Source organism: Eupeodes corollae, chromosome 2, assembly GCF_945859685.1.
Source record: "Eupeodes corollae chromosome 2, idEupCoro1.1, whole genome shotgun sequence".
Taxonomy (NCBI): Eukaryota; Metazoa; Arthropoda; class Insecta; order Diptera; family Syrphidae; genus Eupeodes; species Eupeodes corollae.
The window spans coordinates 32,169,947-32,183,010 of NC_079148.1; the positions used below are offsets into that span (position 1 = coordinate 32,169,947).

Here is a 13,064-nt window from a genome sequence, read left to right on the forward strand (position 1 = left end):
GATACGATTTTGATACGAGTACATATAGACAAACTTTTAAGCAAGACAAATTGACAGACGGGATGGGAAGTTATCAGTGTGGGTCGCATCCCAGCCTTTTTTTTAATTTGGTTCCAAACATTTTGAGATGTCCCAGAGAACCTTACTTGCTTTAAAGAAGTAAGAACTATAAACGGTATCATTAACAAAAAAGATTTTATAAATAATTAAACCAAGGTTTTTAAATAACAACAAATGTATTGAAGACAAATGGTTCAAGAATAAAAAAGAGGCTGGGATGCGACCCACTTTAATAACTTCCCATCCCGCTTGTCGATTTTTCTTGCTTAAAAGTATTGTAGGTTTTTGTGTTTTGGTAAAAAAGTTATCAGTTAAATTATTCTAAAAGATTTTAAAATTACAGACAATATTTTACATATGGTAAAAGATTTTGATTTCAAATCTATTGGTTCGAAAACCAATTTATACGAATTTTAGTAGCATTTCTTAAAAAAAATTATTTCTAATATAAATAAATACAAATTGGATGAAGGAAATTAATTTAAAGCCAATTTTTTCTATTATTCACGAGTTATCGAGAACGGAACATCAATCTGTAATTCGATTTTTCTCAAAAATTTACCGAATGTTGAAAACAATATTTCCTATAAGAAAAGAGGCTGGGATGCGACCCACACTGATAACTTCCCATCCCGTCTGTCGATTAGTCTTGCTTAAAAGTTTGTCTACACTCGTATCAATTTTTACCAAATTTGCGTACTATTTTTTCTAGTTTTTATTTTTTTATGAAAAAACGGACTGTTGGATTTTTAAATACAAATTACTGAATATCGAAAACAATATTTTCTGTGAAATAAAATAAGTTTGAAGCCAATATTTTTAAGTTTTGAAAAGCTATTTGAGTCGAAAGTAAATTTTTACGAAGTTTTAGTATTGTTTTTTTTTTAGAGTTTTATTTTTTGTAAAAAAAACTGTCAATTCGATTTTTTAAAAATTTTACCAAATGTTGAAAAAATATTTCTTATGAAATAAAATTATTTGAGTCGAAAATCAATTTTTACGAACTTTTATACATTTTTTTTAGGTTTTTATTTTTTGTAAAAAAACTGTTAATTCGATTATTTTTCAAACTTTAATTAAATGTTGCCAACAAGATTTTTTGAAAGATAAAAGTGAATTTAAGCCAATATCTCAAAGTTTTGAAAAGATATTTGAGTCGAAAATCAATTTTTACCAACTTTCATAATTTTTTTTTTAGGTTTTTATTTTTTCTAAAAAAACTGTCAATTCTATTTTTTTCAAACTTTAATTATATGTTGCCAACAAGATTTTTTGAAAGATGAAAGTAAATTTAAGCCAATATCTCAAAGTTTTGAAAAGATATTCGTGTCGAAAATCAATTTTTACCAACTTTTATACATTTTTTTTTAGGTTTTTATTTTTTGTAAAAAAACTGTCAATTCGATTTTTCTCAACATTTTTCAAAATGTTGAAAACCTTATTTCTTATAAGATAAAATAAGCTTGAAGCCCGAATTTCAAGTTTTTAAAAAGATATTTGAATCGATATTCAATTTTTACGAACTTTGAGTAATGTTTTTTTTGGATTTTTATTTTTTATAAAAAAAACTGTCAATTAGATTTTTCTCAAAATTTTATCAGATGTCAAAAACATTATTCTTCGTTTTACAAAATTATTTTAAAGATGAAATCATATTTCAGTAGTAAAATTTTGGAGATGACAAATTTTTTTTCTTCAGTTGATTTTTAAAAAAAACGTTACATTGATTTTTTTCAAAAATATAACTGTTTGGCATTACGTTACAATCTATTATATGATATTTAATTCAAGTCTCTAGCGTTTTTGGTTCGTAAGATATTTAGGGCTAACCAAAATTGTCACCTTTTTTCAAACTGCTATGGTAAAAAACCACCCACGCAATTTTTGTGAGAGCCCTTTCTGCATCTGTCTGCCTTATTATCTGTATAACAAAATTTATTTGAAGTCGATATCTCTTCTAGTTCTTGAGCTATGGACGACGAAAAAAACGTCGCGAACGTACGGACGTACGGACGTACAAACGTACGTACACACGCACGCACAGACATCTTTCTAAAAATCTTTTATTTCGATTCTAGGGACCTTGAAACGTCGAGAAATGTCAAAATTTTCAATTTGACAAATCGGACCCATTACAATAACTTCCTATGGGAAGTTAATAAAATAAGTTGAAATCCAAAATTTCACATATTTGAAAATATATTTGAGTCGAAATTCTATTTTGACCAACTTTGAGTAATGTTTTTTTTGAGGTTTTTATTTTTTATAAAAAAAACTGTCAATTTGATTTTTCTCAAAATTTTACCTAATATCAAAAAACTGTTTTGGAGATAAAACCGTTTTTTATTCGTAAAATTTTCGAGGTAACAATTTTTTTTCATTTTTTTTATTTATAACGAAAATACCTTGATTTGATTTTTTTTCCAAAATATATTTGTTTGGTATCACGTTACAATATATATTATAAAGTTTAATTCAAGTCTCTAGCGTTATCGTTTCGTAAGATATTAAGCGTTAACCATAATTTTGACATTTTTTTTAAACTGATATGGTAAAAAAAACCACCAACGCAATTTTTTTGAGAGCCCTTTCTGCATCTTTTTGCACCTTTCTGCACTATTATCTGTATAACAAAATTTCTTTTTTACTTGCGACATATAGGAACTATATGGCAAGTTTTGCATTCGTGCAAAATTTAGAACTCGAGATTTTAATCAAACATGATATTACGATGGTAGAGAAGTCGAAAAAAGTGGGTCCCGCGATTCCGTCCGGTCGGTTTTGTCTGTCTGTCCACGCTCCTACAGCCTAAACCATTGGGTGGATTGAGTTCAAACTTAGAAGTTAAGGTTTTGAGCAGATTCGCGTTAGGCGTTTTTTTCATTTTTTTTTTAAGATCGAAACTAACAGTGGCCCCCATACAATTTTTTTGGTCAAAAACCGAAAATTCGAATTTTCTCAAAAACAAACCGATTGATTTTTTTTTAATTTTCTCTAAAATTTTATTTTTTAACTTGGCTTCTTTTTATAAGAAAACCATATTTTTGTATTGCTCAGGAAAGGTACCGCTCATAAAACCGTTATTTTGTTTTTTAATTTTCTCAGCAACTTATGAACTGATTTTAATAATTTTTTTTCTGAATAAGCTCCTATATTGCCTTAACAATATTTGATTAACAAAAATGCAATTTTTAATTTTTTGGATTTTTTAAAAAATATTGAATTTTTATTTTTCAAAACTCTATATCTCAAACACGGGTCAACAATTTTTTACGAAATGCAAACGTAAGACGTATATTTACAATCACTAAACAACTGCATTCCAAAAATATTTTTAGCACAAAATTGGAAAATTTTATATATAAAAAATTAATTTAAAAAAAAACCGCTCTAACGATTTTCAAAAAAAAAATTTGAAAAATCAACGGTTTTTTTATTTATAAAATGGCATTTAAATTTTTGAAGAAAAACTTATTTTTCAGGTAAAATTTTGAATCTTAAAATATTATTTTTTAAATTATTTTTACTGTGCATTATTTTGACAAAATTGTAATTACATTCCTATCTTTCATCCAAATTAATTCATTTGGTACACATTAATATGATATATTTAATCAACAATCTATTTGAAAGAGTCTATCAAGAAGTATTATCTTGGTAACTTTGTATACCTATGTGATTTTAAAATATTATTCTTTACGAATAAGGTTGTTTCACACATGATTTACTTTCTTTAGCCTATATAAACTTAGTACAAGTTAAAGAAACGGGCCAAAAAGAGTATATGTATTTTCTATTAGAATCACTTTTTCAACGCATACACATTGTACCTATTTATAAAGGTATTACGTACAACTTCTACAACTACTGCTTACGTGTCACTTCTTAACTAAAATCCAAAGCGCACAAGAGTCTGACTGAAAACAACACATTAACAGAAATTTCTTGTACTTGTTCGTATGCTTGTTTTTTAAAACTTTAGTGAAAAAATAGATTGAACGTAATAACTCCATGTTTGCGCTGAAAACTTAAGAAGGAATTTAGTATGTACCTTCTAGCCACCAATAACATTCCTTCATTATCATCATAAACATGTCCTTATCTATCTATCTGCATAAGCACTCCAAGTGAACTATTCTATGGTCGTTTTAGACATCTACCTGCTACCTAACTACACAACCAATAGGCGATCGCCTTGCAATTTAAACATTCATGGTCTGCCTCCTTCTTATCTTATTTATTTTCCATCCTGGTTCTTTTAATATGAAATTACAATAAAGCTATCTAAAGGAAAAAAGCTTTTAAGGAACAAGTTGAATCTATATGAATCGCATTGTCGCTTTATAGATAATAGAAAACATTTTTCATATACAAAGATCGTACCCAAGTAAAAGCAGCCTATTGAATGTAAATGAAAACAAATATCGGTAAAAGATCCTAAACAGCTGACTTAAGCATGCAAGAGTTTGTTTCATCCCCTTATTAGATACAATATTAAGCCATTTTGTTTGTTATATGAAGTGCATTGATATAAATAAAACAAAAACAAAACATCAACCTTCATCAACCTTCATATGGAAGCTCTTTATGTAAGAACTTATACGGGGATAGACTCAAATAAAATGAAGGAAATTGTGTTGACTTTTTGGGTCGAAAATTAATTATCTCCCTTATTCTGCTGGCTGCTTTTGGGAATGGGAATTTTTTCTCTCGCTCCCGCTGAATTTCCCCACTTTCGATACTAACGCCAATGACTCGGCATCTCGTCGCCCTAAAAGTTTTTGCTCATGAGAGTACTATGGTTTTCATATACAAAGATCGTGCGGTTTTTTTGACAATTCAAATGGTATTTATATATTTGAAGCCAAACTTATTTTATAGGAATATTTTTAAACAGACTCTTTGCATACAGGAGCAAGTTCGTGCGACCCAGTCGTGCATTTTATTTCTTCTGGTTCTTGAGCTATGGACAACCAAAAAATGTCGTGAACGTACGGACGTACGGAAGTACGTACACACGCACGCACAAACATCTTTCCAAAAATCTTTTATTTCGAGAAATGTCAAAATGTTCAATTCGACAAATCGGACCTTCCGATGGGAAGTTCAAAATAATTGAAAGATTGTAGTTGAATAAAACAATAAAAGGAATTCTAATTGCTTATTAAGAAATTGAAACTTTAACAAATATGATACAAGCCTGCTATTGAACAGATCGTTTTTAATAGTTCCTACCATAAAACGGTATTTTTATATTCAATGTTATTGACAAATATATTTTATATTTATAGCTACGTACATAAATAATATTTTTGAACACTCATGGTTAGAGCCAGTTAAAGAAAGGATACGAAAAATCTCAAAAAGCATCATACATAAGTTTTTCCACTTAAAATGACCCCAGAACCCCTTACTTTTCTTCTCTTATGGTGACAGCGGAACACCATTTATAAACGTAGATGTAAAGCTAAATCTAAAGTAATTTAAAAATGATCAATACTCCTCCATTACCCACATTTTCTAAGGTATATATCAAAATGAAAATAGTAATTAGGTAGTAAATAGAAGTAGAAATCTTTTATCTATGTACGTTCCCAAATTTATAAGCCAATTTAATCAAGGAAACGTCTTAAACAAATTAGTTCTTCAGGGAAATCAATTTGAATATTGTGATGGAAAAGAAGGTATTTAAAAAACACTTAGGTTTCTTCCTATCCTTTTTTATAAAAGCCCATTTAAAAGCAAAAAGTTTCTGTTATTTAATCCCATTTGAAAATAATCATCGGTCTGTTCAAAACTTCACTAGTACAACTTGAACAATTCAAAACTACTCTCTTCAGTGTCTCAGTTATGGACAAAAAGAAAAAGTCTCAAGAAATAATTCACTATTGTGATAATGCACTTCAGGACTTTTGCAGAGAAACTGTATTACATTCTTTAAAATATATTGGCAATCGAAGTCTTCAATTATGGGAAAGGTTAGTTGTTGTTAATTTATGGAAAAAAGGTTAAAAAACATTTTTGTAATTTGGAATTAATTTCAGAATTTTGTTTCTAATTGCCCTCTTTGCGTCCATAGCTGCATTAACCCAGCTCATAAGGAATACATATTTATCTTGGCAAAATACTCCAGTTATAATTGGAATAAGCCCACATCCAGCTTATATTCATAAGATCCCTTTTCCCGCCATAACCGTCTGCAATATGAACCAAGTTATTAAAGGTCGAGTTGTAAAATACAAAGAAAAGTACAAATATTTAAGAAATTAATCTTAAAATGAACAATATTTTAAATTTCTTATTTGATTAAAGTGACTCTGATCCAATACCTTATGGATTTCTTCAAATGATCTGTCTTCGAGATGATACCAATTTCAGTCAGTATAAGAGCTTACCTCAGCCAGAAAATCAATTGTTCTCTGAGTTTATTTCTCACGTAAGTTTAAAAAATAAAGTTTTTATTTTTTAGAATTTTGTTAAGTATCTTTATTAAAAAAAAAAGAGTACATTTAGCACATAAAATGTTCGACCAAGAATTTTGAAAGTTTATAACTTTTCAACAGCACGTTCAAGATTGTGAAGGAATGATGAGATCCTGTCGCATGGGTGGTGTCTATCAAAATTGTTCAGATTTTTTCCGACCTGTACTAACTGATGAAGGTCTTTGTTGTTTATTCAATGCCGTGCATCCGTCATATTTATTCAAAAAAGAGTAAGATTTCAAAATGTGGAAAAGTTAGTATTTATTTTTTGTATAGGCCTTATCAGCACCTACGTGATTTGACTGCTACCGATGGAAGAGTTCCAGTTTATTGGAATCCAGAAAATGGCTACCAAAAAAATCTCCCACCAAAATATTATCCAAGAGTTGCTTCAGGTAAACTTTACGAAATTTTAATAAAATTTTTGAAACAAGGATACAATGATGAATAATTCGATCAAAAAAACGTACGACCATTGTGTTAATATGTTAACTTTGGCGTATATTTCCCTTCTCATAAGGTAACTTTCTTGTTGTGAAATTAATTTCAGGAACTGGCTTCTCAATGGCACTGTCAATTATGTTTGATGCAGAAATGAATGACTATTATTGCTCCTCAACCATGGGACCTGGATTTAAAGTAATATAAAAATCATTCTACAATGTATATCCATTATCGTCCCATATTTTCTAGATTGTCCTCCATAATCCCATCGAAACCCCTTTTGTCAAAGAAACCGGCCTTCCCGTTCAGCTTGGTTACGAGACTAAATTCCGCTTAGAAGCCATTCAAACAGAAGCCGCTGACGATATGCGAAATTTACGCCAAAAAGATCGTCAATGTCATTTTAATTCCGACAGTCAGTTGCGTTACTACTTACAGTATTCGCATCGTAACTGCGAACGGGAGTGTGACTCCCAATTGTTTATGAAATATTGCGGTTGTGTGCCATACCACTTGCCTCAGATGTTTTCAAACGTTTCGGAATGTCGACTTAAAGATTTCGCCTGTTTGACCTCGATCAAGGATACTTCGATTGTGATCAAGGACTATTGCAAGAGTAATTGCCTGCCAGGATGTTTCGATTTGACATACAAGGCTACAACTTTTGCTGCTCCACTCACAGTGGGCGGATATGCTGTAAACTTTTTGAATGCCGAAAATGGTAAGAATTTTTCAACAGAATACATCAAGGAGAATATAGCAGTGGTGCATTTTTACTACGAGGAAAATGTTTACCACGGAAATATGAGATACAGTTTTATTGGATTGACACAGTTTCTTTGTAAGAAATTTAAATCTATACAAAAGTAAAACATTAGTTGATCGAAGGTGGTTTTTCTTTTTTCAAAAGCAAGTACAGGTGGATTACTGGGACTCTTTACTGGATTCAGTTTAATATCGATTGTTGAGGTTTTCTATTATTTAATACTTCGACCGATTCGAGATATCTTTACAAGGAAGAAAAGAAACAAGGATCAATACATAAACGTAAATTGATTGAAATCAATTTTTGTCATTTTCGAAGAACACTTTCTTTCAATTTTCATTTTTTAGCCTAGATTGGTTCATGTGCGATCATCTTTGTACGATACCAAAAACAATACGAAAAATGTTGGGAAACTATCAGATGTTGTCTATTTCAAATCAAAGGCGACACATCACTCGCTAGACGGTCGAAATCGTGAAAGTTTTCAATTTTGCCACTAGAGTAATTTGTGGGTGAGTAATTTTTTGGGAAGGTAGCTCAACCAACATACATTTTTAATAAAATAAGTTGAATGTTTATAAAATAAAGTTGAATTCAGTTCTTGTTAAAAATCTGAATGATTTTAAAAACCATTTTTTATTGTACAAAAATATATTTAAACTGTTTTTTTCTTAAAGCAAATGTTATGAATTCATAATGTCTGGAAAAAATTGTTGCATTTAAAAATAAGTAAGTTGCAAATGGGTAAGCAGCACTACCTGTTGACTGGACCACAGCCTCTTCAAATCAGCTAAACAATCAATTTTTTTTGTATATAATAAACATACAATAGGGGATATTATTGACTAGGAAAGACAGATTGTGGTAAGGAATTCCACATTCACGTAGTACGGCTAAAGAACGTATATCTGTACTTGAAGTTGGGCTCGAGGGTATACTGATGAGCATTCCTAAAAGCGCGAGTATTTCGGTTGAACTGCTTAAGGGGAGGAATGCAGCTTGTTATTTCACTAGAGCATAAACCGTTAAAATAACGGTAAAAGAGGTTGAGACAGGAAACTTTACGACGATGTTCGAGCGACGTAAATGATCCTGTTATGGTATTATCACCAATAAATCCAAATGCTCTTCGTTCACTACTGTCCAAGAGGCTTAATTAAGTTGCAGAAGCACCAGCCCAGATATGGGAGTTATACTCAAGCTTTGGACGTATATAAGTCTTGTTAATAACAGCCAGATTAGAGGGGGACTTAAACTTCTTGCATCGCCTTAGAAAACCCAAACACCTTGCGGATTTTTTGTCGACATCGCGTATGTGATCGTTCCACAAAAGGTAGTTGGTGATACACATACCGAGAATATCGAGATGTTCAGTCCCCTCGGTGCAAGTGCCATCTATGGATAAAAGCAAGGGGGGTGTATCTCGCTTTAACGATACAAGACATCATTGTGTTTTCGAAGCATTAAATTCCACGCTTTTGTAGAATTGTAGAATTGTGTTTAGGTATTAATTTAATGATCTTATCATATTTTGTCGTTGCAGTTCCACATCCGAAGAAGAGAGATGTGAGTCTGAAAACGAATATGAAAAGCTAAGAGTCATATCGTCAGCGGAACAATGTATTGGATTAGAAGTTGCAGACATTAGATAATTAATAAAAATGGAAAAGAGTGTCGGAGATAGAACAGAGCCCTGTAGTACACCAGCATTTATTTTTTGGTTTTTAGACTTGGATCCATCCAATAGTACTTGTATTGAACGATCCGAAAGGTAATTACTTATCCAATGAAGCAGGGATTCGTGAAAACCGAAAGCACGCATTTTCGTTAAAAGAGCCTGATGCCAAACCCTATCAAATGCTGTTGAAATATCAAGTGTAATAATATTACTTCCTCCAAAACGATGTACAGAATTGCTTCACTGTTCGGTGAAATGAACCATGAGATCACCAGTGGAGCTATTGCTACGAAAGAAGTATTGCCGGTCATTAAGAAGCTTTCGATCCTCCAGATATTTCTTGAGCTGATAATTCATCAGCGTTTTCATTACCTTGGAAAGAAGGGACGTAAGTGCAATCGGTCGGTAATTAGAGGGTGAGGAAGATTTGCCTTTTTTGAGGATGGGCTGGACAAATGAAGTTTTCCATCCTCTCGGAACGAGACCAGAGGAGTAGGACAGATGAAAAAGCTTACGCAGTGGTTTCGCCAGCGTTGAAGAACACCTCTTCAGAAGAATAGCGGGGATACCATCCGGACCAGCGGATTTATATATGTTTAGATCTCTTAGGAATCTTGCCACAATACGAGTGCAAAAAAAGATTGGTCCCATAGAATCACTAACTCGCTCAAGAACAGGCGGGGTCATAACACTCACTGACAGCGTAGAATTGACGGCCAACTGCCTAGCAAAAAATTTAGCTTTCTCTAAATAGCTAACAAAATTAGTGTCATTAATAAGAATCACTAGGTTTAATGTCAAGCAACTGCTAAATAGTGTAGGAAGAAAGCCCAGTTCCAGTCATTACAGGCCCAATTCCAACACTCAGTTTGGGAAAGATTGATCTTCCTCGGAAAAAGCCATAAACAGCAATGCAGCTGGTACCAACTAATTACGCGTACAATCGGAACTCTTGAAACACTGAGTTGACAAGTTTTTGTTATTGGCAATTAAATTTAACTTTACCAATGGGATGGTCTTACTTCAAATCCTAAATTAGTGTATCACTTCACATTTTTGAGATATTAAAAAATATAAACACGTGATTGTTTTCCAAATCTATAATCCCTTTCTTCAATATTCAGTTGAAATATTTTTAGTGTTTCATAAAATTTTAGACAAATATTCATGAGTTATACGTTTCACCTGTCTTACAAAAAACTGAAATAAAACCTAAAACATTTGTTTTAAAAAGAGTTTCAACAAAAAGTGCAAAACGGAGTGAAAGTAGTTTTTGATCTTTTTATGACTCCATCGTCTAAACATTTCTATAATATCAAGTTTTTGAAATATTTTTCCTTCAGCACATACTTATAATCAAAGTTCGAATTCGGAACTAACTAACTTCATAACGTGTTTTTCAAAACTATGAAAATATTTAATTTAAGGCTTGCTCAAGTCTTCATAGTCATAGGTAATGACTGTTGCTAAAAGACAAAGTCACCATATGTTGGCCTTCAACTAAGTATTGAAAATGAAACTGGTTGTCTTTAGCATTTTTAAATTGGATATTTTAAGAACCTAATGTAAAAGAAAAATTTAAAGGCGAGATTCGAATTCAATACATCTAAATCTTAAAAAAAAGTATTGTTTTGTTTGTGCTGCAGAAAAAAAAATGTATTTTGTCGCCCAAAGTAATTGGACGCCCCGTTTTCAAAAAGAGCTGTTCTATTACTCTCTTAGTTGCTGCCTCATATCCAACGTGAATGTTGCATACAATTCCTGTACGAGTGTTTTAAGCTGTTTTGTAAAATATCAGTTCGGCTTCCAACCAATTTATCCAAAACTCTTAACCTTAATTTCAAAAAATATGATGTAAAAATGTTGTAAATATTCATTTCAAAAAGTACAGTACATTTTTAGAAATTTAAATATTTTGAGTTGTCAAAAAAAATTAGATTCGAAAAAAATGTATAGAAAAAACATCCTATGAAATAAAATAATTTTGACGAAAAGCATTTTTAGTCAAAAAGATCGAAAACTATATTTTTTTAAAGCTGTGAGTCAATATATTTTTAAGAAAAGATCTTGGGATGCGACCCACACTGATAACTTCCCATCCCGTCTGTCGATTTGTCTTGCTTAAAAGTTTGTCTATATGTACTCGTATTAATTTTTACCAAATTTGCGTACCATTTTTTGTAGATTTTATTTTTTATGAAAAAACGGACTGTTGGATTTTTATATAAAAATTACTGAATATTGAAAACAATATTTCCTGTGAAATAAAATAAGTTTGAAGCCAATATTTTTAATTTTTGAAAAGCTATTTTAGCCGAAAGTAAATTTTTACCAAGTTTTAGTATTATTTTTTTTAGAATTTTATTTTTTGTAAAAAAAACTGTCTATTCGATTTTTTTCAAAATTTCATCGAATGTTGAAAACAATATTTCTTATAAGATAATATAAGTTTGAAGCCAAAATTTCAATTTTTTAAAAGATATTTGAGTCGAAAATCAATGTTTACCAACTTTTGTTAAACTTTTTTAGGTTTTTAATTTTTTATACAACAACTGTAAATTCGATTTTTTTTCCAAAATTTTACTGAATGTTAACAACAATATTTATTGAAATTTTTTTTCAGTTTTTTGATTTATAAAAAAACCGTTAAATGGATTTTTTTCATAAAATATACTTCTTTGATATCATGTTACAATTTATTATATAAAATTTAATTTATAAAACTGCTATTTTAAAAAAAAACCACCCACGCATTTTTCATCTTTCTGCCTTATTATCTATATAACAAAATTTATTCGAAGTCGATATCTCTTCTGGTTCTAGAGCTATGGACGACGAAAAAAACGTCGCGAACGTACGTACACACGCACGCACAGACATCTTTCTAAAAATCTTTTATTTCGACTCTAGGGACCTTGAATTGTCGAGAATCTTTGACGGTGATGTTTGGAAAACATTCTGAAAGCTAAAGAACCCTTGAAACATTTGTATTTCCACAAAATTATGATTAAGCACTTTTTAGACAATGTAACCATCAATGACATACTAACCTAAGTTATAGCCATCCAAAGGTCAGTTTTTGTCAAAATGAGGATTGGAAGACTTAAATTTGTGAATGGTATCTGAGATATTCATAGTATCACTTAGTTATTACTGAACCATGAAAAAGGTTGGTGGAAATGGAATTATCTGGAACTTTAAAAGATATGTATTTAACAAAACATATAACTGCATTCAAAAACCACACACTTCATAAAAAAAAACAGAAAAGTTAAGGAAAAATCTTGAGTCGAAAGTAGATCAATTTTTTAAAAACAATTTTAAAAATGTAATTCCCTCATCTACGGATGTCATATTTAAAATTATTTTAATGTACCCAGTCCTTAATTTCGTTTTCAAAAGACGGTGTTCACATTTAGCTTTTTTTAGGCAAATCATGTTGACATCTCATATCTCATTATTTTATATTAGTCCCACTTCATCGTCAGGGATATTGGGCATATATTTTTAACTATGAGTGTTGGATAACGGACTTAAAAAAAAGTAGTAAGAAATTAATGGATGAAACACAAACACGCTTCAGCTTCGTCTGCGTTACGATGGTCCTGCTTCGAGATTGCTTTGAATGACCTTT

The 13,064-nt window shown here is 30.9% G+C and overlaps 1 protein-coding gene across 1 annotated transcript; it reads left to right on the forward strand.

The window, feature by feature from the left end:
* Positions 1–5,910: 5,910 nt before the first annotated feature.
* LOC129944829 (pickpocket protein 28-like) lies at positions 5,911–8,293 on the forward strand. Its single transcript, XM_056054490.1, has 9 exons — positions 5,911–6,038; positions 6,105–6,308; positions 6,373–6,496; positions 6,624–6,772; positions 6,819–6,937; positions 7,093–7,181; positions 7,236–7,827; positions 7,897–8,033; positions 8,100–8,293. The coding sequence occupies exons 1-9, from the start codon at positions 5,911–5,913 to the stop codon at positions 8,250–8,252; spliced, it is 1,695 nt and encodes a 564-aa protein (XP_055910465.1). The 3' UTR covers positions 8,253–8,293.
* Positions 8,294–13,064: the final 4,771 nt, after the last annotated feature.

Coding starts and splice junctions, on each gene's coding strand:
- LOC129944829 (XM_056054490.1), top strand. CDS start 5,911: ATGGACAAAAAGAAAAAGTCTCAAGAAATAATTCACTATTGTGATAAT. Junction 6,497..6,623: donor TCTCTGAGTTTATTTCTCAC/GTAAGTTTAAAA, acceptor ACTTTTCAACAG/CACGTTCAAGATTGTGAAGG. Junction 6,938..7,092: donor TTATCCAAGAGTTGCTTCAG/GTAAACTTTACG, acceptor AATTAATTTCAG/GAACTGGCTTCTCAATGGCA.